Source organism: Pseudophryne corroboree, chromosome 5, assembly GCF_028390025.1.
Source record: "Pseudophryne corroboree isolate aPseCor3 chromosome 5, aPseCor3.hap2, whole genome shotgun sequence".
In the NCBI taxonomy this organism is placed as follows: Eukaryota; Metazoa; Chordata; class Amphibia; order Anura; family Myobatrachidae; genus Pseudophryne; species Pseudophryne corroboree.
In genome coordinates this window covers 735,022,199-735,047,003 of record NC_086448.1, presented here as the reverse complement: position 1 = coordinate 735,047,003, position 24,805 = coordinate 735,022,199, and the positions used below count along the sequence as shown (strand labels likewise).

Genomic DNA, 24,805 nt, shown 5'->3' with positions numbered 1-24,805 from the left:
ACCCAAGAGGGAAAATAGTTGTCGGTATGCTGGCTGTCGGGATTCCGGCAGTACTATGGTATGCCACCCCAAAATGTGACCTAATCACCAGTGGGTAACAGATCATCTGTGTCAGTTCTGCACTAGAGAGCGCTTACTTTTCCCTTCTTATTTCTTGTCCTGATAGAGTTTTCTTAAAGACTTGTTAAAAAAGGCGAACAAACCATACGAAGAAGCAAAACTGGACGAATACACACAAACAATGGTAAGGATGATCTTAGAGTTAATTTAAATTCAAATATCTTAGAAAAATGAAAATCTGTCATCACTTATATACAGTGCGTAGAGCAAGATTCAGCCTGTTCATTTACAGGGAACTATGGACATAACTGAGTTTGTTGCACATTGTGGGGCTGACTTAGACGGATCACTTTATATGGACGCAAATAGTTTAATCAAATAGTGCATACACAGAAGTGAATTTATGCATTTCTGAATTTCTCCATCTGATTCTGAGTTGGACAGATCTTTGCAGAATCTCCATTTGGGGCATTCTTAACAATACAGGTTGAGTATCCCATATCCAAATATCCGAAATACGGAATATTCAGAAATACGGACTTTTCTGAGTGAGAGTGAGATAGTGAAACCTTTGTTTTTTGATGGCTCAATGTACACAAACTTTGTTTAATACACACAGTTATTATACATATTGTATTAAATGACCTTAAGGCTGTGTGTATAATGGGCCTAATTCTGAGTTGATCGCAGCAGCAAATTTGTTAGCAGTTGGGCAAAACCATGTGCACTGCAGGGGGGACAGATATAACATGTGCAGAGAGAGTTAGATTTGGGTGGGGTGTATTCAAACTGAAATCTAAATTGCAGTGTAAAAATAAAGCAGCCATTATTTACCCTGCACAGAAACAAAATAACCCACCCAAATCTAGCTCTCTCTGTAAATGTTATATCTGCCCCCCCTGCAGTGCACATGGTTTTGCCCAACTGCTAACAAACTTGCTGCTGCGATCAACTCAGAATTACCCCCAAGGTGTATATGAAACATAAATGAATTGTGTGAATGTAGACACACTTTGTTTAATGCACAAAGTTATACAAAATATTGTATTAAATGACTTTCAGGCTGTGTGTATAAGGTGTATATGAAACATAAATGAATTGTGTGAATGTAGACACACTTTGTTTAATGCACAAAGTTATGAAAAATATTGGCTATAATGACCTTCCTGCTGTGTGTATAAGGTGTATATGTAACATAAATGCATTCTGTGCTTAGACTTAGGTCCCATCACCATGATATCTCATTATGGTATGCAATTATTCCAAAATACGGAAAAATCCCATATCCAAAATACCTCTGGTCCCAAGCATTTTGGATAAGGGAGACTCAACCTGTATTATTTTTCACATTATTTTAGTATCACCTGAATGTACTAAAGGGCAATTGGAGGAAAATTAGCTAAATTCTCCTACAAGCTTTTAAGGGTTCACTACGATATGCCGGCGGTCGGGCTCCCGGCGACCAGCATACCGGCGCCGGGAGCCCGGCCGCCGGCTTACCGACAGTGTGGCGAGCGCAAATGAGCCCCTTGCAGGCTCGCTGCGCTCGCCACGCTACGGGCACGGTGACGCTATTTTATTCTCCCTCCAGGGGGGTCGTGGACCCCCACGAGGGAGAATAAGTGTCGGTATGCCGGCTGTCGGGATCCTGGCGCCGGTATACTGTGCGCCGGGATCCCGTCAGTCGGCATACTGAAGACCACCCGCTTTTAAATTCGCATTCCAGATCGCATACTTGTAATGAAATGTGATCTGCCCAAAATTACTAAAATGAAATTATTAAAAAGTACCGGAGGGAGCCCTGTGATAATAACGCTATCTTCAGATAGCATTAATAGGGCTTCCCTCCAGTTCCCCTACCAGAGGCGGAACTCCCAAAGGCAATGGAGACACCTACTGTTGCTGCCCTGCCAACACCTGCAATAGGGGATAGGACGGCTCCTGCCTGGTACCACCTAGCCTGCTCTGCAGCAAGCCATGGTGTACTCGCCACTGATGCTGGACCGTGACATGGGACTTGCCATTGAATGCTGATTCTGAAATCTAATTTTTTTTTTATTGCTCTGCAAAACTAGGCATGACAGTGTGCCTTTTCCGACCATGCAAATGCCCTTGTTGTGCCATTTCCTTCAGCCAGGTGGTGCAAAAGGCTAAAATTGGCAACAAAATGCAGTTACTCCACTCTGTCAGTCCCTCCATTGGTAACCTGTATTGTACCGTATTCAATATAAAAAACTTTTACTCACACACAAGGCGTTTAACCAAACTACACCAACATATATCTCTTCGCTTATCTCAAAATGTCTCCCAACCCGACATCTTTGCTTTTTGCAGTATATAGTTATACGTTGTTCATCCACACTCATTATTTGCTGCCAGGGTGTAGTATGGCTGACCGACGGTCAGGAGACTGCCGTTCAGCCGACGCTAGGATCCTGGCAGCATACCGTCGCCGGGATCCCGACGGGGAAGGGAGGGGCGAGTGCACGCCACGGGTTCTATTCCCACTCTATGGGTGTCGTGGAAATAGTCCCTGTTGGTCGGCACGCCGACCGTTGGGATAGTGAGGGGGCGGAATGTTTGTGGAGGTCATGTGACCTTCGGTCACCTGAATACCACCCTTTGCTCCATGCACAATTGCAGGACTTTCTTTGGGCTGCATCCACTCTGTGGAATGCCCTCCCATGCACAATAACACTCTCCTCTAGTCTCCTAACCTTCAAGCTTTCCTTGAAAACTCACCTCTTCAGGCAAGCTTATCAAATTCCAAAACCGCCCTCATAAACTTCATTAACTTTCCTATCCAATTACTTCCCTACTATAGAGTTCACTCACATCCTCACATATTTTTTCGTTCTTCAACTTCCCATCCTCCTGACCCTAGGCCAACATTGCTGTGTGACCATATCATACAGCCCACCAAGAACCTTTGCAATCTGGTGGACCTTTATGCAATAGATAACACTTATCCTTGTTTATCCATTCCTATTTCCCTATACTTATGAGCAGGGCCTTCCTACCTCTATAACTGTCTGTTATTACCCACTCTTGTTTTTTTCCCACTATTGTTTGCAATTGTTTTGCTTTATGTTATCACTGTTTCCAATTGTAAAACACAATGGAATTTGCTGCGCTTTCTACGAAACTGTTAATAAATAAACCGCCACAGTCTTCTGCGGCAACCTCAGCAAGGTGACCCGCTGCGCTTTGGCACCTTTGGGCTTCATAAATAGCCTCTGGTGAGCCCAAGTGTGTAGATATATTTTTGATTAACTGCCGGGTGACTAAATAGTGCGGGGATAAAATATAAAAAATTCGAGCTGACACAGCCGTTTAATCTGTTCATTAAATCAACCTCATTGTGCAGCTGATATGAAATATTAAGTGCAACCGGACTTAATAATAGTATCGCAGGTATAGATTTAGAAGTGAGCCGAGTTGCCAACTACTAGTAGTTAATAGGTGTAGAGAGACGTATTCATTTTTTCTCCCTCCCTTTGCTGAAGCTTTATGCTGCAAAGGCAAAGTCATTATCTCCTCTGATATTCTGCTCTGAAAGGTACGCTCTGCTATTATTAAGTGTCCTAATTCTTAATGAGTAAGAATGCATGTAATTTAAAAAGAAAGGTTCACTTGAGAATGCGCCAGCCTAGGTCCTCTCAGTGCAGCAGTGCCATATAAAACATAATACCCATTCACTTTTTGGGTATGTCAAAGACCTACTTACCCAACACCTAATATATTGTAAATTCAATAAATTTAATTAGGAAGGTGCTGGCGTATTCACACAAGAAGTGAAAATATTATTCTGGTGCAAAGGTATAGAGTTTCAAATCCGACTCGGTAAGATCATCCGCACTGTTCCGCTGTACGATATCCTGCCTTTCATTCCAGCTGTTGTTACAATGAAGTGGTTTATCAGCCGCCAGACATACTGCTTTGCATAAACATGAGCAGTCTGGAGCCGCTCAGTACAATGGGGCTTTGCTCCAAGGCGGCCCGCCTCTCCTTCATTTCTTGATAGTCTGAAGTTTTTATTCTAAGTACTATTCAGAAGTGTGTCGCCCTCTCCTGTGGCAGAGATGTGTGTTCAAAAGCAACTGTTGTTCAAAGACACTGCATGTCGGAATCTAGCCAAGTGTGGCATTGGCTTCTCCACAATGCACCTATTCACACTGAAGTCAGAAACTGAAGATGGGCTTAATATTAAGGTTGCAGCAAATGCCAGCAGCACTGACACGAAGGAAAGAAGTTCAGTAGAATCTCTTGTTCCTGTTATTTTACACCCGTAGAATAGGGATTAATAACTGGTAAAAGTTTTCTAGAGAAAAGGAAGTATGAGCTATCATACTGTACCTAAGGATGTACGTGAGGTACATGTAAAATATTCAGGTATAATATCTTATACCCAGAGACCCAGTATCCATAAAGCTCACTAAAACGTCAGAACCAGAAATAAATGTAAATAATTGAGGCTACTATGTGATAACAATGTTCATTGAATTGAGAAAATCATCCCCTGCAGGCAGTACATTTCTATTATACATATCTGCCTATGTAAGTGCCCCGTACATACAAAGCTAAGCTCCATTTTCTTGGAACTACCTCAAGTAAAATCAGCCTGCGTCTACTTTTGCTGGGTTAGATTTACAACTGTATATGTACATAATGGCAAATGCCAGAAGAAAGAATGGTCTAATGAACCAGTGCGGTCTGAAAGCCTGGCCGAGCAGCTGCGCCTCCTGGTGCTCTACACAGCCAGCATGCAGACAACAGGGCCACACCCATTTTTCACATGTGCATTTACAAAGAGATGCAAGGGCTGAATCAAAGCCCCAGTCCATCCCTGAGGCTTTCTGACTTTGATAAAGTCCCCTTAGACCAGTGTTTACCAACTCCAGTCCTCAGGGACCCGTAACATGGTGCCGAACTGCACAGCGGGTGCCATGTGCCCCTCAGCCATAGTCAGATACGGGAAGGGGGGGCATGATAAGTGCAATCACTCCCCCCTCTACACTCAGCAGCAGAAGCCTTCCAGGACCCACTGCTTCCCCGGCACACAGTAGCATGTGATGGGGAAAACGGCTGCTGCTTGCTTAATATTGCCTTACATTAGTCATGGGATAGAGGAGACATTGGGGTTGTTTATATTATTTGTGTCACGGTTTTTGTATTTCATCGTTTATGTTATCTTGCCATTTTTATATAAATGCACATACCTTATAACTCATGCATGCGTCCCACAATTATATAGTCTTAAACATAGACTTGACAATGAGAAACTATTCACAAATCACTGAGACTGAGCTGCATATACAGTAAGAAGCTCCAATCATGGTAGGTGAAGTCTGGAAACGGGTGGAGTAACATGAAATGCATCCATGTCTCGGGTGCCTTAGTGGACATTTTTTTTTATATTTTTTTCTCCAAATGATATGGAATACATCATACAGATCTGCAGGTAAATAAATACACCCTATCTAATTAAAATTGTTGATTAGATACGCTGCATGAACACACTGTACCTCTGTCCGAGTGTATGAGTTCATTCAGGTCAGGCTGACAGGGTCCCAATGGCGGATGATCATGTCTAGACATCTCTAAAACAAGGGTATAAAGGGTTCAGAGATTTATACAGTTATTTCAACACGTATAAGCAAAAAAAATCAGTATTGCCTGCCGTATAATTAAAATAACGTTATTTATACAAGATTTTCTGTCATTTGCAGCTCAGAATGTTTGATACAAATAATGATGGAAAATTGGGACTTACAGAGATGGCAAGGTAAGAAAACAAGCTGTAAATCTAAAATTCATCATAGATATATATATATATATATATATACACTGCTCAAAAAAATAAAGGGAACACTAAAATAACACATCCTAGATCTGAATGAATGAAATATTCTTATTAAATACTTTGTTCCTTACATAGTTGAATGTGCTGACAACAAAATCACACAAAAATTATCAATGGAAATCACATTTATTAACCCATGGAGGTCTGTAATTTGGAGTCACACTCAAAATTAAAGTGGAAAAACACACTACAGGCCGATCCAACTTTGATGTAATGGCCCTCATTCCGAGTTGTTCGCTCGCTGCTAATTTTAGCAGAATTGCTAATAGGCTAAAATCCGGCAGTTCTGCGCATGCGTATGCATCTCAGTGCGCACGCGCTAAGCAAACTTACACAAAGCTATGCTATTTTACTCACAGGCGAACGAAGCTTTTCAATCGCTCTGCTGATTGACAGGAAGTGGGTGTTTCTGGGCGGAAACTGGCCATTTTCAGGGAATGTGCTAAAAAACGCAGGCGTGCCAGGTAAAAACGCAGGAGTGTCTGGAGAAACGGGGGAGTGGCTGTTCGGACGCTGGGCGTGTTTGTGACGTCAAACCAGGAACTAAACGGACTGAGGTGATCGCAATCTAGGAGTAGGTCTGGAGCTACTCAGAAACTGCAAGGAAATGGCTTTCGTTAGCAATTCTGCTAATATTAGCAGAATTGCTAATCTTTCGTTAGCAATTGCTAATCTTTCATTAGCAATTCTGCTATGCTAAGATACACTCCGGCTTTGTGTTTGCATTTCTGCTAAAAGTAGCTAGCGAGCGAACAACTCGGAATGAGGGCCAATGTCCTTAAATCAAGTCAAAATGAGGCTCCGTAGTGTGTGTGGCCTCCACGTGCCTGTATGACCTCCCTACAACACCTGGGCATGCTCCTGATGAGGTGGCGGATGGTCTCCTGAGGGATCTCCTCCCAGACCTGGACTAAAGCATCCGCCAACTCCTGGACAGTCTGTGGCGCAACGTGGAATTGGTGGATGGAGCAAGACATGATGTCCCAGATGTGCTCAATTGGATTCAGGTCTGGGGAACGGGCGGGCCAGTCCATAGCATCAATGCCTTCGTCTTGCAGGAACTGCTGACACACTCCAGCCACATGAGGTCTAGCATTGTCTTGCATTAGGAGGAACCCAGGGCCTACCGCACCAGCATATGGTCTTACAAGGGGTCTGAGGATCTCATCTCAGTACCTAATGGCAGTCAGGCTACCTCTGGCGAGCACATGGAGGGCTGTGCGGCCCCCAAAAGAAATGCCACCCCACACCATTACTTACCAACTGCCAAACCGGTCATGCTGGAGGATGTTGTAGGCAGCAGAACGTTCTCCTTGGCGTCTCCAGACTCTGTCACATCTGTCACATGTGCTCAGTGAGAACCTGCTTTCATCTGTGAAGAGCACAGGGCGCCAGTGGCGAATTTGCCAATCTTGGTGTTCTCTGGCAAATGCCAAACGTCCTGCACGCAGAGCCGGATTAAGGGGGGGGTCACAGGGGGTCACAGGCTGTTCTGCCTCTGACACAACCGCCCCCTGCTGTCTTGCACACTGAAGTCACGCTGCGTCGCTGAGTGGCAGCACAAAGGGTTACGCAGCTACTGTACAGTGTACAGCAGTAGCAGCCAGTAGCAGACCACACCTCCTCCCACGTCTATCTGAAGAGAGACGGACCAAGCGGATTGAAGCAGAGAATGAACAGACCTCTGACTGCAGCTGATTAAAAGTGGCAGAGGTCAAACAAGTAAAGAAATCTGGACTTTGGAAAGGCGAGTGCCAATCCCGCACAGTGATACCAGTAGCATGTGTTTCAGTGTGCACTGTGCAGCAGTGGGATGTGGGGGAATATATCATGAAGGCTATGTCATCTTCTGTGTGAATGTATGCCATGAAGTGTGTATGTTAGTAAGTGTGTTTGTGTCAGTGTGTGTATTTGTGTCAGTAAGTGTGTGTGTGCATGTCAGTAGGTTTGTGTGTCAGTAAGAGGTATCAGTCAATAAGTGGTGTCTATGTGAGACTGTCAGAGACAGTCAGTCAGTCAGTCGTATCTGTGAATAAATGTGTTGTGTGTGTCAGTAAGGGGCATCTGTGTTAGTAAGTTTTCTCTGTGTCAGTAAGGTGTGTCTGTAAATATGTATGATATAATGTGCCAGTAAATAGTGTCAGTAAGGGATATCTGTCAGTAAGTGGAATCTGTGTCACTAAGTGTGTATTTCAGTAAGTGTTTGTGTCAGTAAGGGGTGTCAGTAAATGTTTGTATCAGTAACTTGTATCTGTATCACTAAGGGGTGGCTCTCAGTATGCATATGCCAATAAGTGGTGTGTAAGTAAGGTGTAAGTGTTTGTCTGTGTCAGTAAGGGTGTCTGTCAGTAAGTGTGTTTGTGTCAGTAAGCGGTGTCTGTGTCATTAAGTGTGTGTGTCAGTGTTTGTATCAGTAAGATGTGTCTGTGACATGTCAGTAAGTGGTATCTGTCAGTAAGAGGAGTCCATGTCAGTAAGGCAGTGTGTGTGCAGCTATGGGGGCAGTGTGTGCGTGTGTGTGTGTGTGTGTGTGTGTGTGTGTGTGTGTGTGTGTGTGTGTGTGTGTGTGTGTGTGAAATTGCATGCAGTTGAGGGAGGGGGGACCTACACTGATGGTCTAAATCTGGCTCTGGATGTGGGTACAGCAAATTGCTGTAGTGGGAGGAGCAGGCACACACACAATGGACATAACCAGGGGGGAAGGTAGTTTTGATAAGAGGGCCCCCCTATCTAAAGTACCCCAGGCCCCCTGAAGGCTTAATCCGGCCCTGCCTGCACGGTGTTGGGCTGTAAGCACAACCCCCACCTGTGGACGTCGGGCCCTCATACCACCCTCATGGAGTCTGTTTCTGATCGTTTGAGTAGACACATGCACATTTGTGGCTTGCTGGAGGTCATTTTGCAGGGCTCTGGCAGTGCTCCTCCTGTTCCTCCTTGCACAAAGGCGGAAGTAGCGGTCCTGCTGCTGGGTTGTTGGCCTCCTCCACGTCTCCTGATGTACTGGCCTGTCTCCTGGTAGCGCCTCAATGCTCTGGACACTACGCTGACAGACACAGCAAACCTTCTTGCCACAGCTCGCATTGATGTGTCATCCTGGATGAGCTGCACTACCTGAGCCACTTGTGTGGGTTGTAGACTCCGTCTCATGCTACCACTAGAGTGAAAGCACCACCAGCTTTCAAAAGTGACCAAAACATCAGCCAGAAAGCATAGGAGCTGAGAAGTGGTCTGTGGTCACCACCTGCAGAACAACACCTTTATTGGGGGTGTCTTGCTAATTGCCTATAATTCACACCTGTTGTCTATTCCATTTGCACAACAGCATGTGAAATTGATTGTCAATCAGTGTTGCTTCCTAAGTGGACAGTTTGATTTCACAGAAGTGTGATTGACTTGGAGTTACATTGTGTTGTTTAAGTGTTCCCTTTATTTTTTTGAGCAGTGTTTATATATATATATATATATATATTCCACTGTACATCAATATTAATATAGCTCTAATGTTTCTTAGCATTGACGACGACAATTACATTGTTTTCAAGGCTGATCAGTTTTGTGGAGACACCTATTTGGGGTTTCAATAAACAATTCTAGCAATACAACTACAGTATATGAACATCACCACAGACTGTGACCATTCTTATATTTCAGTTTGCAATAAGTAATTGTATATGCACAAATGACGGGGCCATATTTGAATTAAGGCCTTAGGAGGTACATTGTACAGCTCTAGTTAATTTGAAATGTAAATTGTGCTATACTGTGGGGGGAATAAATTATTAGTTTTTTAATGCTCATAAGTAGGGAGGCCAATCCCGGGCCATTTTTTCAATCCGGGGTATCGAGATTGAAAAATAGTCAATCCCGGGATTCCCGAGATACCCGGGATTGACTTTGTGTGTGTGTGTGTGTGTGTGTGTGTGTGTGTGTGTGTGTGTGTGTGTCTGCCCGCACCGCACCCTCCCCTCCCTACCGATCTGCAAAACAATTAAATTGTTCAGACGGGCGCCTTTACTTACCGGCACCCAAGAAAATGTAATTGTCCCCTCTGCGTCAGTAATATAATAAACGTTATGGACTTGTTTACATGAGTGCTCCGTCTTTCCTCCCTCTTTTGCGTTCTAACAAAATGCTGAACATTGATATAATAATTACTACTGTAAATGAGAGATAAACTGTAGTTAGAATACAACATTCATTGGTAAGTTTATACATTGACATTTAAAAGGGTGACTAAAATATTTAGTGGGTTGTATACTTTTACAGTGAGCACAAATTCAACAATGTTAGTAAGCTCTTGGGTCAAACCTAGGACATGATTTCCATTCTGCATGAACGAGGGTGTCGCTAATATTTCTAAAATGGTTCTATGTTTTCATCAGCCATTCACCCACAAATCTTTGTAGAATAGGTTCAGGTTGCAATACATCACAATTATTTTTCTTGCATATATCTTATATATTTGGTTAATGAACTGAATGATTCAACTTCGCATTGCAAGCTATTGAATCCTTATAATCATTAAGATTGATCTTTGTGTTTTATTACCTTGTTTGGATAACCATTTGCTGCAGCTGGTCCAAACTCTGCCTATGGGCCTGATTCTCATTTGGAAGTAAAGCACAAAAAGAAAGTAACTTTGTATCTGGAACAAACCATGTTGCAATGCAAGGGGAGCAAATACAGTTACATATTTTCTGTGCAGGGTAAATACTGGCTGCTTTTACATGTAGCCCACAAATGTCAGACAGCGTTATTTTTACACTGCAGTTTAGATTTCAGTTTGAAAATACCCGACCCGTATCTAAATTTCTCTGTATATGTTACATCTGCCCCACATGCATAGTTTTGCCCAGGTGCACAGTTACTTGCCTTTTTATGCTTTACTTGCAAACTAGAATTAGGCCCTATAACTCATATGCGAATTCCTAGTAATTATACTCCATTTACGCATCTTCCCTTTAGATATTTATCCAACCTCCTAAAGAGGACAAGTGGAGGTGCAGGTGTAGCCAACAGCAACTTAAATATTATACAGTATCTATCATTTTATAGAAAATACTAGTAAGAGTTCCCTGCATTTGCTGGGTTACCTTAGTATCCCCTTCTCCTCCTCCTCCCCTTGTATACTGTTATTCTTGCCCTCTGTTCCTGGTCCTCAGAGAAGCTCAGGAGACCACACCAACTCCCACTGTGTGCCACTCCGGCCCCCCTGGCATCCCCTAGCATCATGTCCAGGATGTCAGTGGGAGATGCACTGCAAGTTGTAGCTGTTGTCAGACCATTTTCTTTATAGTCAATGGCAAAACTACTGTATCTTCGGTGCCGATGCTGCAAAGAAACGGGGTAAGCCGCCTTGGCTGCACCACGTATATCCCTGCTATTATTGGACTTTAATGGACACATATTTGGAGAGAGTCCTAATCCAAATCCAATACTCTATAGAGGAGCCAGGCCAGTAGTCATATGCACTAGTTATAGAAACCTTTATTCTTTGACATGACTGTGGCACATATACGTGATATATGTTTTACTTATTATTCTATATATATATTGTGATTTTAAGACATACTTGTTATACCTTTAAATGTCCATCACACATTATTAATTTTATATGTAGCGCTGGTATATCACTGTTACTCTTAAGTAGGTTTGCTAAATCTCATCCTTAATCCCCAATTTATTTAGTGATGCTGAGAGTGATATTGCAGTGCTACATTAAATTAGGTTCCCCCACATGTGTTATTAAGCCAGATAAGCTAGGATTTGCTTTGTTATAGTAATTTGTGCCTTAATAAAAACTAGCTGCAACTAATTAGGGCAGACTAGATGGGCTAAGTGGTTCTTATCTGACGACAAATTCTATGGCTCTGTAATTGCACCAGATTACTGGACTTTAGTGTCATGACAGCTTTTATAATGAGTACGGTCATTGCTTGCCGCTGACTGCTAGCCTAAGGTGCTTCTTGGGCTCCTCCCTGATATTATTGGAGCACGGTGCCTTTCAATCTACTGTGTTAGCTCCTTCCTGTTGCCCACTGTATGTCACATTTTTCCCTGCATGCCATCCCTACTAGATGTCTCATCTAAGCATGAAGAGAGGGGCAGACGTTAGCTTATTTGTGGGACAAGGCTAAGCCGCAGGAGTAGGTTAGTGACAGGGCTGTAATGAGGTCAGTGCGAGAGGGTCAGCTTGTGAAGGTGACGGAGCACAGGACAATGGATATTTTTTGTTAATTTGGCTACAGTTGAAAGCTAGAGGGCTTCAGTTTTCCTTCTTGGCTTAATTGAACTGGGTCATAACTACTGGTGGAATGGCGATAAACTACTGTCATACTCTCACCTGAGCAGGTGAATTTGCACTGGAGATCAGTTGCCGGAAGGGCTTGTTTGCTCTAGGACAGTGGTTCTCAAACTCGGTCCTCAGGACCCCACACAGTGCATGTTTTGCAGGTAACCCAGCAAGTGCCCAGGTGTATTAATTACTCACTGACACATTTTAAAAGGTCCACAGGTGGAGTTAATTATTTCACTTGTGATTCTGTGAGGAGACCTGCAAAACATGCACTGTGTGGGGTCCTGAGGACCGAGTTTGAGAACCTGTGCTCTAGGACATAGGTCTGCAAACTCGGTCCTCAGGACCCCACACAGTGCATGTTTTGCCGGTCTCCTCACAGAATCACAAGTGAAATGAATAGCCCACCTGTGGACCTTTTAAAATGTGTCAGTGAGTAATTAATACACCTGTGCACCTGCTGGGTTACCTGCAAAACATGCTTCTTCAGCAATTACTTATGTAGTATTAGTTGCAGCTCTCACTAATAACAAGTTCTTACTGGACAGAACAATAAAATATGTAGCACTTATTGGTCACATATGAGAAGAGCAGATCAATGCAATACACATATTTAATGACATAGAGCGATTCATAAAATACATCAATAAAAGAAACTAAAACAAAAATTATATAGACATTAAAATCCAATAAAATTACTGCATAGTGTGCTACTCCCAATAGGAAAAACGCGAGGACCACGAAGAATGCAAAAGACCTGTTCCTTATGTACAGCTCCCTTCTGGGTCTCGTGTGGACCCAGTGGCGTAAGTTCGTCCCAGTTGCCCAGAGGCAAGATAAATATTGGTGCCCCCCTATTTCCTATATTAAGATAAATATATGTATATATGTGTGCGTGTGTATATGGTTAACAACCGGGAGTGATGGTTACCATTTACGAATTCAAGGCGTTTAAGCGGTCCAGCTTACTGGACAGAAGTTGGTCATAAACCAAAAAATGTGTGAACTTTATAACAGACTAGCAAAAATACTACACAGGAAGAATTTTACATTAATCATAATACAACTTTTTGTACATTTTCAAGAAACAAATTGTTGTAAATCCAATATTGGAAATTACATTTTAAACACTGTCAAAATGATATATTGATTTCAGTGTTCCATTATGTGGATACATGTTATGGTCACCATGGCATTTAATGATTGCATACAATATAGTCAGAACATAATAGGGAGCATAAAGAACTATTACTTGTGCCTTTGATTATAATGTCACTTAATTAATGGAAACATTTGTGTGTGTGGTTTTTATAATTGTTTGCGGCTACGAAATGTAATTGCAGGATCCTTGCCCAGATCTCCTGTTTACATCCACTAGGAATATGATATATTTCCTTGTTAGATTCCATTCAGGTGTTCCTCTTCCCCATCTGCTGTAGCAGAACATGCCATAGGCAAAATCCGGAGCAGTGGCACATGAATATTTAACCTGAAATACAAGTTCAAGAAAATGTGTTCTTATACATTCAGACTAACAGATATAGCCAGTATGTAAAAGTGCCTGTACAGTACTGAATATAATAGGTTTTGTGACTTATAACCATCAAGTGAAATACAGCACTTGCAAGTGCTGTTTAACTGTATCGTCTTTCTGTATCATAAATGGTCGGTGACTGTACGTTTAGGTGTTGCAGTCTAATAAGTATTTGGCTCTCACATATGCCGTACTCCATCACTTCTCAGCTGTCTGTTCAATAACTAATACAATAAATTAGCCACAGCAAAGAAAAAAAATAACGGGTTATTTCAGAGATCAAGATTACTTGACAGAAGTAATGGGCCCTACACACTGTGCGATATTAGTGAAAGATATGAACGATCTCGTTCATTAATGAACAAGATACCATTCATATCTTTCAGTGTGGAGGCACCAGCGATGAACGATGCGCGGCCCCGCGCTCGTTCATCGCTGGTGCCCCGTCGGCTGTGCATGCAGACCAATATGGACAATCTCATACATATTTGCCTGCACTTCTATGGAGCCGGGTGACGGGGGGGAGTGTAGAAACTTCACTCCCCCCGTCACTGGCCAACCCCCCACCCACCCCCCGCCGCCGGGTCGCTCGTCGGCCGTATCTGCTGTCGGGCAGCTTGGCGGTGGATCGCTCAATGGCCCTCATTCCGAGTTGATCGCTCGCTAGTTGCTTTTAGCAGCAATGCAAACGCTAGGCCGCCGCCCTCAGGGAGTGTATCTTAGCTTAGCAGAAGTGCGAACGAAAGGTTAGCAGAACTGCACAGTAAAAATGTCATGCCGTTTCTGAGTAGCTCCAGACCTACTCCTATCTTGCGATGACTGCAGTCTGTTTAGTTCCTGGTTTGACGTCACAAACACACCCTGCGTTCGGCCAGCCACTCCCCCGTTTCTCCAGCCACTCCTGCGTTTTTACCTGGCACGCCTGCGTTTTTTACCACACTCCTTAAAAAAGCTGAGTTGCCGCCCAGAAACACCCACTTCCTGTCAATCATACTACGAACACTTGAGCAACCGAAAAACGTCGCTCGAGCTTCTGTAAAACTGCAAACTTTTGTGTGAAAGTACTTAGCGTATGCGCATTGCGTACCATGCGCATGCGCATAAATGCCGTTTTTTTTCACCTGATCGCTGCGCTGCGAAAAACGGCAGCGAGCGAACAACACGGAATGAGGGCCCATAAGTTGCGTGGTCTGGTGCAGAAAGGTAAATGCTCAATTTCATACATAAGACAGTAAAATAATTGTTTGTAAATTAACACGATTCCTACTAAGAATTTGATTTGGGATAAGTTTCATTAACTGTATAATGGAGGAATTCAATTGTGCCCGTTAATTTTCCGCCTGATTGTCGTAACCGGCCAATTCAATTGTAGTCCATTGTTTTCACGGTGGTAGTCGCAAAAACAGGTCAGTTATCAGGGAATTTTTTCGCCTACCTCTGGGCAGGTGAAAAGAAATCCCCGATAGTGCTGGCTTTCGGGGGGTAATTGGATAGCCCCCGGGGGATCAATTAGCAGCAGTAATTTTACAATGGCTAATTGAATTCCCCACATAGTCTGTTTTCAACAACTTTAATTTACAGTAATTGCTACTTCTTAAACAACAACATATTGTCAATGTAAAATAGCTATAATTACAGAGAAGAGTCTTCAAAGTAAAATTCTATTTTCAGAGATAAAATATCATATGATTTGATTGGGGAGAAACTATGCTTCCTGTGATTTGAGGTATACAGTACAACCACCTATTCTTTCTGAAACATTGTGCTCTTTTTACAATGAGCCTCCAGATAATCAGCAGAGTAGAAATCGGAGAGGGCGATTCTTTCAGCATTATTATGTCGCTGTTAATCAAAAAGTACCTAATGTCTCTCCCGCAATCCCAGAATAAGGTTTATTTTGTTTGTAGCTATATGTGAGACGATGACTATCCCCTGGTGGGCAAAGTTATTAGCAGAAACTATTAGAGATGAGCGGGTTCGGATGTAACGCCAGAATTAACGCCACTTCGGTTTTATCCGGATTTTTCTTATTGGCTATCCAAAACCCGTGACGTCTGTGAGCCAATAACATGCCGTTTTGAGAACCGAGTAAATCCGGGTAAAACCGAGTAAACCCAAACCCGCTCATCTCTAGAAACTATACATTTTATTGATTAAAATACTAATTTACAATTGTATTTTTTTCTTTTCTTTTTTTGTTTTGTGGAAGATAAACATTTGCGTATGCATAAACCCATATAAAGATTTTCGTACATTATTGACTTGCACTTGGAATGGGACAAGCATAGACCCAGGATAGTAAGGTGTATTTACCTAACTGAGGGGGTGATGTATCAAAGCTTGGAGAGAAATAACAAACTAACCAATCAGCCCCTTAAGGGGGTACACACGGAGAGATCCATGCTTAAATTCTAAGCAATCTGACTAAATTGTTTTGAAATTAAGCACGGATCTCTCCGTGTGTAAGGTGTCGGCGACAGCTGCGCGTCGCTATCGCCGGCTCTAGATTTGTAATGCATGCATGGCAAATCTAGTGAGATCACTCATTTCAGCGCTGGGGGAAATGAGCGCCCCCCCCTCCCCCGCCCCCACCTCTCTCTCAGCACTCATCGCGCTGTGCTGAGCGGGGGAGAGATGTGTGCTTAGCGGTCTGTGCTAGATCACTCAGCACACGTCTCCCCCGTGTATACGGGGCTTTACTGTAATTTTTCAAACACAGTTTTGCAGTTGAACACATCCCACCCAAATCTAAATCTCTGCACATTTTACATCAGTCCCACCTACAGTTTAACATGGTTTTGCCCAGGAGGATAGTTACTTGTTTTTGTTTGCTTTACTTTCAAATCAGGATTCAGGTCTTATGTACAGAACAGCCACATAATAAATAGTAGATTTATTGTATTCAACAATTTTGATGCATGAATGGAATTTATTGTCCTCAATGTATGGACAAAGCCAACCACCTGATTATTGAAACAATTAATAAATTATTATCAAATGTAACCAGTGGCGGATTTTAGCTATGGGTTGCAGGACTGCTAGCGCTCTCAGCATTGAGACTCTGGCACAGTGCCAGAGTCTCTGCGCATGCGCAGGACTCCAAAAAATGGCCGCCGCACCATTTTTCCGGAGTCCTGCACATGCGCTGTAGACTCTGGCACTGTGCCAGAATCTCTAGCGCTCAGTGCGCTAGCAGTGGCGGTGACGATTACGGGAGACCTAGGGTCCTGTGTGCACCGCACACACTGCACCCATTATAGATACGCCAGTGTATATTCCCCCCACCCTCCCCCCGCTGTGTAAATATTGGTTGCATTTTGTGCACTAGATAACATTGTCACTTTTCTTCTTCCAAAGATTACTGCCAGTGCAAGAAAACTTTCTACTGAAATTCCAGGTAGGAGCCGCATTTCTTACAGTCCGTATTAATATTTCATTAGAGTCTAATGGCTGCAATATATTTTACCATTGCTGTTATTATTTTAGGGAGTCAAGATGTGTGGCAAAGAATTTAATCAGGCCTTTGAATTATATGACAAGGTATGTGTATTCTTTTTATCTATAAAGCTTTCCCTTTCATTCATTACAGTATGTAGAGTCTAATTTTATTGGGAATGAGTTGTGCGTTTTGTTTCGTTTTGCACACCAGTCTTCTTATTTGTAGCGCTATTAAATGATATTACACAAAGACTTTAGAAGTAGTTGAGGCTAGTTTGGGTTCTGCACAGGTCTGGGTGTAAATTTATGTATAAATAATCACAAGCAGCAAAACAGGACTCCGTAGCAACCTGTGCTGGCACCGCCCCCTAAGCATATGATGTCATACAGAATGGGCGGGGCTGCATGGGGCGTCCGGGTGGCACTGAAGCAGTAAATCTGCATAGCAGCACCATTTGGTGGGACCAAACGCTGAATTGAATCTGCCTTTAATGTTCCACAGATAGACATTGCGAATATGAAAAAAAGTATTTATATCTTGAATTAACTGATATATTAGATTTAGGGATAGATGTATCAAACCTTCAAAAGAGTTTTGTTTCGCAATTTTTTCTACCACAGTCTATAAAATGACAGTTGGGAATGGATTAGTTACTATGGGCTACTTCCCCACTTTATCTCTCTCTTCAATTATCACATATTTCAAGCTAAATAACCTTGACTACAGTAGAAACAAAGATTTTATTTTATTAGTTGGGGCACCAGTTTCCAGTGAGACGCAATTACAGGATTTTTCCAGTAATGTCATTAATTTTTATAATATACATTATGTTTATCAAACACAAGTAACAATGAAACAACAGAGGATGTTAGATGGGCACCAGCACATGGGATGGAAAGTTATTAATTTAGGTCATATCCTCTCACAATGCCTGGAACTATAACTATGGGCCTTATTCAGCTTCAGCTGCAGAATTGCAAATCGGGCAATTATCGTCAGACTGCGCTGTGAATGCATTGCGCATGTGCGAAGACTTAATAGCGGTCACAGTTGGAATTACAGAAAGTGACCGTTTGTGGGTGTTAATATGGTGTTTGTAGGCAGTAGTTGGAAAAACGCAGGCAGATCATGTCCGTATTCGGGGCGTGTATCTGACGTCATTTGCAATGGACTAAAAGCATGGCGCCAGTGCGACCGCAATTGTCAATTATACTGAATTTCTGCTTATGCATCACAATTTTGCGATTGCATCAGTGGGCGTCTTTTATCTTTCTGGGCAGCTCTTCACATGCGATTTTTAGCAGAAGCAGGATTTAGAAAATCGCAATTTCTGTCTCAGTAGCGATCCAAGCTAAATGAGGTCCTATCTGCAGCAAAGAGATCTGTTTATAAAGGTTTTGACAACAGTTTTTGTATTAGTGCAAATGGAATTATTTCTAGGTTTCACTGCAGTTTCCTTTCATTACCACTAGTCAGCCATAATTAATCTCTGTCGTTAGGACAATGCTTATAATGAAATGCTGACTCATTTAGTATCAGCTCATTGATTGTCGCAAGGTCCAGACTTCACGAAAATAAGAGAACTCCATAAAACTTCTGAGTTCACAAAAAAACAAATAAAGAAATTAGTCAGTAAAATGTATTTACGGAGCTCATTTTCACGAAGCCGAGATTCCAAGCACATTTAAATGCACATCTTTGCCTTGATGACTTTCCGTTTATCATGCAGGATGGCAGTGGCTATATAGATGAAAATGAATTGGACGCCTTGCTGAAAGATCTCTGCGAAAAGAATAAAAAGGTAAATCTGTGACTTTATTTTTGGAAGGGATAATTTGGTTTTAAATTAGATTTTAGAAATCTTGATAATGTAAAATGAAAGATAAAGATAGAGCACTGTAAATGTTGCAAACATGTGAAGTCTACCAAGCCATAGGGGAGATGTATTAAGCAGCCATAAAAGTGGACAAGGGAGCCAGTGGTGAAGTTGCCCATGGCAACCAATCAGCAGTGAAATAACATTTATAATTTGCAAGTATACAGAGCAGCTGATTGGTTGCCATGGGCAACTTCTCCACTGGCTCACTTCTCCACTCTTTTCACTGCATAGTACATGTCCCCCAATAAGTGTGTAAATCCAGAGCCAGAGTTGCTTTTATAAAGCTTAAGAAAGTATTAAACTGCTGTAACACGAAATAACAATATAAAAACTAAGCTGCAACAGTTTACAAAGATCTGGAGATTTTCACATGAGTACCAAAATTGGATTACAAGGTTTTATCTTTCTTTAAATAGGATCTAGACATTAACAGCATTCCAACATACAAGAAAAGCATCATGGCCTTATCAGACGGAGGAAAGCTGTACAGAACGGAGTTGGCTCTAGTCCTTTGTGCCGATGAAAACTAAACAACTCACTCTATCTTCCACTAACTGTATCCAATGGGCTCTAGATAAAAATAGTCTCTTAGTACTTTTTTATCTGTAAATCTAATTGCATATAGAATATTAGCCAGAATGTGCTGCAACTTTTTTTTTTCCTTTTTAATTTGGTTTGTTTCTATACTGTTTGTAATGTACAGTTTTTGTAACTATAAAGGGAGTAAAAACAGAGAATGTCTTTGTTAGAGATGGAATGTATATTTGTGAAAAGACATAAAGGGGGACTATGCGCTAACATATATTTTTTATTTGCAAGTAACAGGTTATATGAAAACAAAACAGGTATATGTTAGCAATCCCTGGAAGTAGAGGCAAACCACGGTTCTTATATTGTTGTTGGACCACAAGGCCCAGCGTGCCCTACCCGTCAAAGGCTGTGAGGCTGATCACAAGATGTTGCAAAGATACTACTGTCATTATTCAAGGTTATTAGGGGACGATGTCAGTTTTATCTTATCAGCAAATACCTTTAAGTACAAGATGGTAAATTTAAGGTCTGATTTTCAAATAGGCTGGATACGAGGCAATACTTATGCCCGGCACAGTCGAACCATTACACTGATTTATTATGTAGCGGATCCAACGGATCTGAGGCAGTAGATTTACAATCTGCAGCTGTTTGGGCATAGGGGTCAATGGCCTCCCCTTTGGGGGGATGCCGAGGCCAAGATCACCGCCGGAAGATGGAGATTTCCTGGCCTCTTTGTAGGAACTGCGGCAGCCAGCTTGCGTGAACCCATGGGTCACTCAAGGAAATCATACACGTGATCACTAATGCAAGCAGGAGGCATCTACTTATATCAGACGCCTCCTGCTGCAATATAGTACAACACTGCTGCTTCCAAGTAAGCACCTGAATTAGGCCAATGTATCACCTTACTGTAATCAGACCCCTTAAACATCTGTTCCCAGTCTTTGAGACTAAAGGTTCTAAAAATTAAGTCCGTCCTAATAATGTACATTTTTTGAAAAGATATATGGAATTTTTAAGACAAAACAGCACCTACCTTATTATTGTATGCAATATACAGTATTAATAACGCTGAGCGAGCGCTGTAAAAATGAACTGTAAAATATATACACTTCTTGTCTTGTATCCCAGTTGCAAACAGAACGATATAGATAATACTGGGGGGGTTTTGTGCTTCTTCCTTTTTTATCTTCTTTTGCTCCAGGTTGACTTGCCCTTTCTTTCGAAGGCAATTAACAAATAATGTAATCACTACAAATTAGGGGGGAATTCAGTTGCAGTGATTTACAGCCGGCTAATTGATCCCCCGAGACTATACAGTTAGTCCCCAAAGTCAGCCGATAACACTGCACTTATCAGGGATTTCTTTTCGCATCTGAACAGACGCGGAAAAAAATCCTGATAACTAGCAGGATAATGGGTGCCGTGAACCTGTTATCTCATAGATCTGTGAACCTTTCTCGGATTCTGTGTGTTAACACCCATTAACACGTGTTGACACGTAAAGTTAAAGGGAGTTAAAAAGGGGACTGGGTGAAAAAGGGTCTGGATTTGAATAGCCCCAGGATATAAAGCCCAAGGCTACCCCCCTTTTTCACCCCAGTTAACTTAACGGGGCTAATTGAATTCCACCCTTAATAGAGATTATTATCTGCTCCTAATAATTTATACTTGGGATAGTAAATCTCCAATTTCACTTTCTTTTGCTGAAATTTTAAGCAAATACCCAGTGAATATGCTTATAACACCATGATTAAAAATAACATAGAGGCATATGTTCTTGTATTCTTAGATATATTCTGTTTGCCTCGATTTTGAGGTGGGGGTCTCTGAAACCATTGCAGGTACTGTAATTTTTCTGTATGTGTAGAATGTTTGAGGCAGGGCTGATGTACCCGAACCTAAGTGCCCTTCTGAGTCTGAGTGACTTCTCCACCTGTCCTCTTTAGAAGGTTTGATATTACTTATAATGAGAATGCATGGACAGGTGTATTAGGTGAGTTGTGGGGACACCCTTGAACAGGGGTAAAGTGATGAATAGGGTGAGAATATATCTGTGCCAGCACTCCCTGCAGCTTAGAGCATATGTCCCAAACACTGATGCAGCTACTGTAGTTTAGCCCTGGTTGGAAGAGACGCTAGGATGCCAGCCCACTCTGCTCTTAGTCACTTTTGCTCAGAATGCAGCTGACATTATTAAAGTACTGTAGGAATAGAAAGGCTTGCAGAGACTTCTTCACTTTTTTCTTTAGAAGGTTAGATACATTTCCCCTTTAGTAGTCACATCTTTCCCTGCGGTCCCCCACACTGAGCTCCTCCGACCATGTGGATTCAAATAAAATACACCCACTTTATTAGTAGGGAAGAGGTGGCATGAATACAGCCAGTAAGCTACTTAACACGTACCCTACCACTGATTGTGGCCTGGTGATGTAATAGTGCCGCAATTCCAGCCTTCGCCGACACAGGACACCGGCAGTGTCATACACAGAACTGAGACAGACATTCTGCCCCTCTGCCTGTGACCCCTCCCACTTGCTCCACACAGGGACACATCACTCCTGAGGAGGAGCACCCAGCACCTTTACACTGGCCCTGGGTACGGTCCATTACTGACCATTATAAGGAAGAATGAAAGGATGACAAAGCCTTCACCCAGATTTTGCCAGGCGTGTGCTTGCTTACTCTGCCTGTCTTGCTACTGATGGATAGAGGCTTTAGAATAGCCATTAGAGTTCAGACAGACCAGTGACAGCCATGTAAAGCTCCTGGGTGCTCATAAAATCCTAAAATATTTTTAAATATGAAGACACAATTTGGAAAATGAGTGTTTAGTAAATGAGAAGCATTATATATGGTGTCCCCATTAAACTTACAAAATGAATATGGGTATAGTTAGCCCAATTTATACCTGTGATTTTACAGGTCATATTATTGTTATAAAAATATAATTGTCTCATTGCAACTGTTGAAAGAGTCACGCGGACATTATAGCCAATACATTATGGGGAATATAGGATACATAAAAGAGATAATCAACATGCATACGGGGCTATTTTAGTATATTACCAGAGAATATATTTTACAACTGTGTCTATCATGCTTGTAACAAACTTTAGATTTTCAGTTAGAAACAGTTTAAGGTTCTGCATGTTGAAAGTGTTTGAAAGAAGAATAGTGCCGCCACCCTGTCTGCTAAAGCAGGACCAGTACTCACACAGCATCACTTAGATTAGCAGGCAGAATGTATTAGAATCCTATTATACGTTTTGGCCAGTGGGATATTAAACCATGAAAGTGTATGTGCCAACAGAAGAGCTGACTGTATTATAATAACTGATGTTAAATGAAATATGGCAGCTCCCAGTGTTCCCGGGCTTCGGGAGTTTGTGTACGGGAGCATAGGGGGAAAAATAATTTCATTAACACTAATTCACATTAGGCATGTACAGTCCCATTAATAAAGATACTGTGTAAATGCATCTCACACACAATGTGCAGTTGAGTTACATGAATCAATTTTCTCTGTGATTTGCATTGATCTGCAGGTTGTAACAATTATCCTAGCGGAACCGATGTTTTACACCATGTCCTCTGTATCCTGAAATTAAATTTCAATGCACAAAATCCGTGTCATGTGCTCATTGCTGTTCTTATGTCATATGTCTGTGTTCTTGTATTTGAGTGACCAGGAGAAAGTACCAATGTCTATTTTATTTCTATATTGTTTTGTCCTTTCTATAATCATGGAAATGAGCTCTAGACCCGAGGTTTGGGTAGCAGAGAAGTAGTGCTAGTGAGATGCCTATTTCATCATCATCTTTATACAAGTAATTTACAAATGTAAATATACTTGAATAGGAGCGCTATCACTCATTTCTGAAATAAATAAAATCTGTACTATATACAAAACTGATTAAAACTAGAGATGTGCTCCGGCCTATTTTTACTGCTTTTGGTTTTAATTTGTTGGAGGGTTTTGGTTTTACATAAACCGCCTCACTGGTTTTGATTTTGGATCCGGATTATTATGATTTTTTTAATTTATTTTTTATAAAAACAGCTAAATTCATGTTATTTTTGCAATCCAAACTGAATCCAAAACCCAAATTTCAGATTTAAAACCCAAATTCTGAACCACAGGAAGATTTGAACCAGGACTTAGTTCAGTTGGGATCTTCTCCAAAGATTCGGGTCTGGTTTTGGTTCGTCCGGATCCACTAAATTCGGGTGGGTTCAGATTTCTGAAGAACTAAACCACACATCTCTAATTAAAGCCAATGCTTTTTTTTCTACAGAACAATCCACCGGAACTTACCTACTGTTATTATAAATTCATAAAAGATTTAAAGGTAGCTTCCATACTCTGGATTAGTGTTCACAGATTTATTTTTATTAATTTCAGAAATTATTTCATTTAATTCAAGCACTGGGGCGGGATGTACTAAATGGAAAATGCGGTAATTCCCTGTTTACCACATTTTCCGTATGTACCAACCCCCAGCCGCCAGGTCAGCACCACCTATAGGCTTCTCTATGCAGCGCTGGTGTGAGGGATCTAATCGGATTCCTCCCAGCATGCCCTGCAGCCAGTGGCGTCACAAGGGGGGTGCGGGGGGTGCGGCCCGCTCCCGGGTGTGACCCGCCGAGGGGTGACACCAAAATGCCGGCTCCTGCAGAGTGACAGAAGCCGAGTGCTGCACTGTTATATTATGTGCAGCACTCGGCTCCTGTCACTGTGTAGGAGCCAGCACTGCAGGGACAGCACCTCCCGGGAGTCAGCCCTCACCTCCCACAGGACCCACACTCCCCAGTGGAAAAAAAACACGGGTGTCGGGATGTGAAGCCCCGCCCCTCTGCAAAGCCCCGCCCCCTTTGCGTGCCTGCAATGGTCTAAAAACGGGTTCCGCCTGTGAAGCCCCGCCCCTCTATTTAAGCCCTGCCCCCTCTATCCTCGCTGCCGCACCGGGTGTCACAGAGGTGAGTGACGCCTCTGCCTGCAGCCACCCCGTCACTCTGTCCATGCGCAGAATGACTTCGGGGGCCGAAACCCGGAAGTCACGGGAGCCGCCGGGGATCGCGAAGGACAGTACTTATCAGAAGAGCTGTCCTTCACAATGCTAATTGCATATGTAAGCACATCTGCGATTATCATCGTGATGATGGACGGCGATGTCTCTTCCCACCCAGGAGTGAGGTAA

At 42.4% G+C, this 24,805-nt stretch overlaps 1 protein-coding gene across 1 annotated transcript in view; it reads left to right on the top strand.

The window, feature by feature from the left end:
* The window catches only part of CALB1 (calbindin 1), a 99,053-nt gene extending 75,822 nt beyond the window's left edge, over positions 1 to 23,231 (top strand). The window contains exons 6-11 of the mRNA XM_063924077.1: positions 167 to 244; positions 5,790 to 5,845; positions 17,110 to 17,149; positions 17,239 to 17,292; positions 18,921 to 18,992; positions 19,487 to 23,231. Coding sequence (XP_063780147.1) covers positions 167 to 244; positions 5,790 to 5,845; positions 17,110 to 17,149; positions 17,239 to 17,292; positions 18,921 to 18,992; positions 19,487 to 19,600 — 414 coding nt within the window. The 3' untranslated portion in view covers positions 19,601 to 23,231. The remainder of the gene's footprint in view (positions 1 to 166; positions 245 to 5,789; positions 5,846 to 17,109; positions 17,150 to 17,238; positions 17,293 to 18,920; positions 18,993 to 19,486) is intronic.
* The last annotated feature ends 1,574 nt before the right edge of the window (positions 23,232 to 24,805 follow it).